Source organism: Tarenaya hassleriana, unplaced genomic scaffold, assembly GCF_000463585.1.
Source record: "Tarenaya hassleriana unplaced genomic scaffold, ASM46358v1 Cleome5, whole genome shotgun sequence".
Taxonomy (NCBI): domain Eukaryota; kingdom Viridiplantae; phylum Streptophyta; class Magnoliopsida; order Brassicales; family Cleomaceae; genus Tarenaya; species Tarenaya hassleriana.
Genome location: NW_010967707.1, coordinates 4,855,356 through 4,857,288, shown reverse-complemented (window position 1 = coordinate 4,857,288; position 1,933 = coordinate 4,855,356). Strand labels below are relative to the sequence as shown.

Below are 1,933 nucleotides of genomic sequence, written 5' to 3'. Positions count from 1 at the left end.
TAATAAATTTAAATACCCATTATAAGTTATTATTTCTTACTGTCAATTTATTCACAGGAATCAACACGTACCTCTAACATCATTTTGTCATTCTCCCAAAGGGTCCACAAATGCAGGTGATAATATTTGAAATATTTATATACTTATATGAAGGTTTGTAAAAAATCATATATTTATATGTAAAAAAAGAATATTTTATGCATTTACATGGAAATTTAAAAAAAAATGTATTTATGTTGGATTTTCCATTAATTGAAATAAATATCAAGCTTAAACCCTGATTAAGTAGGGGGAAGCAGAACAAGACATCATAAAGTTGTCCAAAACATAATGAGTAGGGTAAATGAGATTTGGACCTTGTGAAAACATTATAATAACTTATCAAACTGATAATAAGCTCAAATTCTTATTAAAATAATGGGTAAATAACAAAATTCAAGACCATCTATTTCTTAGAGATTATAAAAAACAAAACAAAATACATAACAATGAAATTTTAGGCCACAGTATGAACCACATACCAAACAAACGCCATATATATAAGATCGTAAACAATAATAAAAAGCTAATGAAATGCTATTCAACATAAAATAATAAATAATCACACATGATCAACGACATCTACAGTAGCAGCACAAGACAGTAACCTCTGAAACAACCTGAAGAGGGCAGAGCAAGCAAACCTCTTCTTCCTCTTCGGTCTCCCCCTCTTACGACGTCGTTTCGTCTTGTCCCTGTCCACAATGACGACGTCGCCTTCATCTTCCTCCTCCTCCTTCCTCCGCCTAAACGACACCGTTTCCTTCGCCCTCCCCAGACACGTCGACTTCGCTGCTGACGTCTCCTTCTTGTTCTTGTTCTTCTTGTCGTCGTCTTCTCGGGAGAAGGTGTAGCTGCGGAGGTACATCTGACGGCAGGAGATGCTGTCGACTACACGGGCCGCCGGAGCTCCGCCTCCACGGCGGACGGACCGTACGAACTCGGCGTCGGATTCCGGCCACTTGTACAGGCTCACATACGTTGTCCGTACGGGCCGTATTGACGCGCTCGCGTCGTTGATGCAGTTGGAGATACACACCGAGCTCATTTTCCTTTTCTTTTTTTTTTTTGCTTCTTCTCTGCCCCCTTTTTTTGGCTATTGTGTTTGTGTGAGTGTATATATGTGGGTTTTGGTTTTTAGGGTTTACAAATGGGATACAGTGAAGCTTAGATTTGAAGAAAAGATAAGTGAAAAGAGAAACCTGGAGAGAGAATGAGTGTTGGGAATTTTTCTTTTTCTTTTTTTTTTTTAATTAATGGATGTATAATTTTTAAAGATAATTAAGATTAAAGTGTATATACATTTCTCTCTCTATATATATATGTATATATATATATTAGTGTTGGGTATTCAGTGCATCCAAATTAATGATGTAATAATATCACTGAAGTTTAGATAGAATATCTCTATGAATATATACGTGAAATTACTCGTAATCGATCTATTTTCTCGTGTGAATCGAATCGTGCAAAAAATTTGTACACCAAATACTCAGACTAAAATTTTTATTCACGTGCAAATTATGCGATTGATTTGTCTAACACCACCAAAATATAAAATATGTTATATGGCTAAATTGTGACATGTTAGAATTGCTAAAATATATTAGTTTGTACGGTAGCTGTCCATAAAAATAATCAATGCCCATATAAATAAATTATTTTCTCACGTTTAACGTATATAAGATACTAAGATAGTAAACCGAAAACAAGTGATAAAATTCGAGTTTTATTTGTATATAATCATGCTTCATATTTTAAATTCCGGTCTTTATATATATTGCAAGTTCTCGATCTGCCCATCTATCTATAAAATATATTTTATGCCCGTGTCTATGGTGAACATGTAGATAGAAAACGAGGGTAAATGGGTCAATGGTGGTTAGAATAGAAG

General features: G+C 34.6%; 1 protein-coding gene across 1 annotated transcript; it reads right to left on the bottom strand.

Moving 5' to 3' along the window:
• Positions 1-426: 426 nt before the first annotated feature.
• On the bottom strand, positions 427-1,174 carry LOC104826999. Its single transcript, XM_010560003.1, has one exon. The coding sequence runs from the start codon at positions 1,085-1,087 to the stop codon at positions 602-604; it is 486 nt and encodes a 161-aa protein (XP_010558305.1). The 5' UTR covers positions 1,088-1,174; the 3' UTR covers positions 427-601.
• Positions 1,175-1,933: the final 759 nt, after the last annotated feature.

Bases quoted from the DNA above. Each gene is read 5' to 3' on its own strand.
- LOC104826999 (XM_010560003.1), bottom strand. From the start codon at position 1,087: ATGAGCTCGGTGTGTATCTCCAACTGCATCAACGACGCGAGCGCGTCA.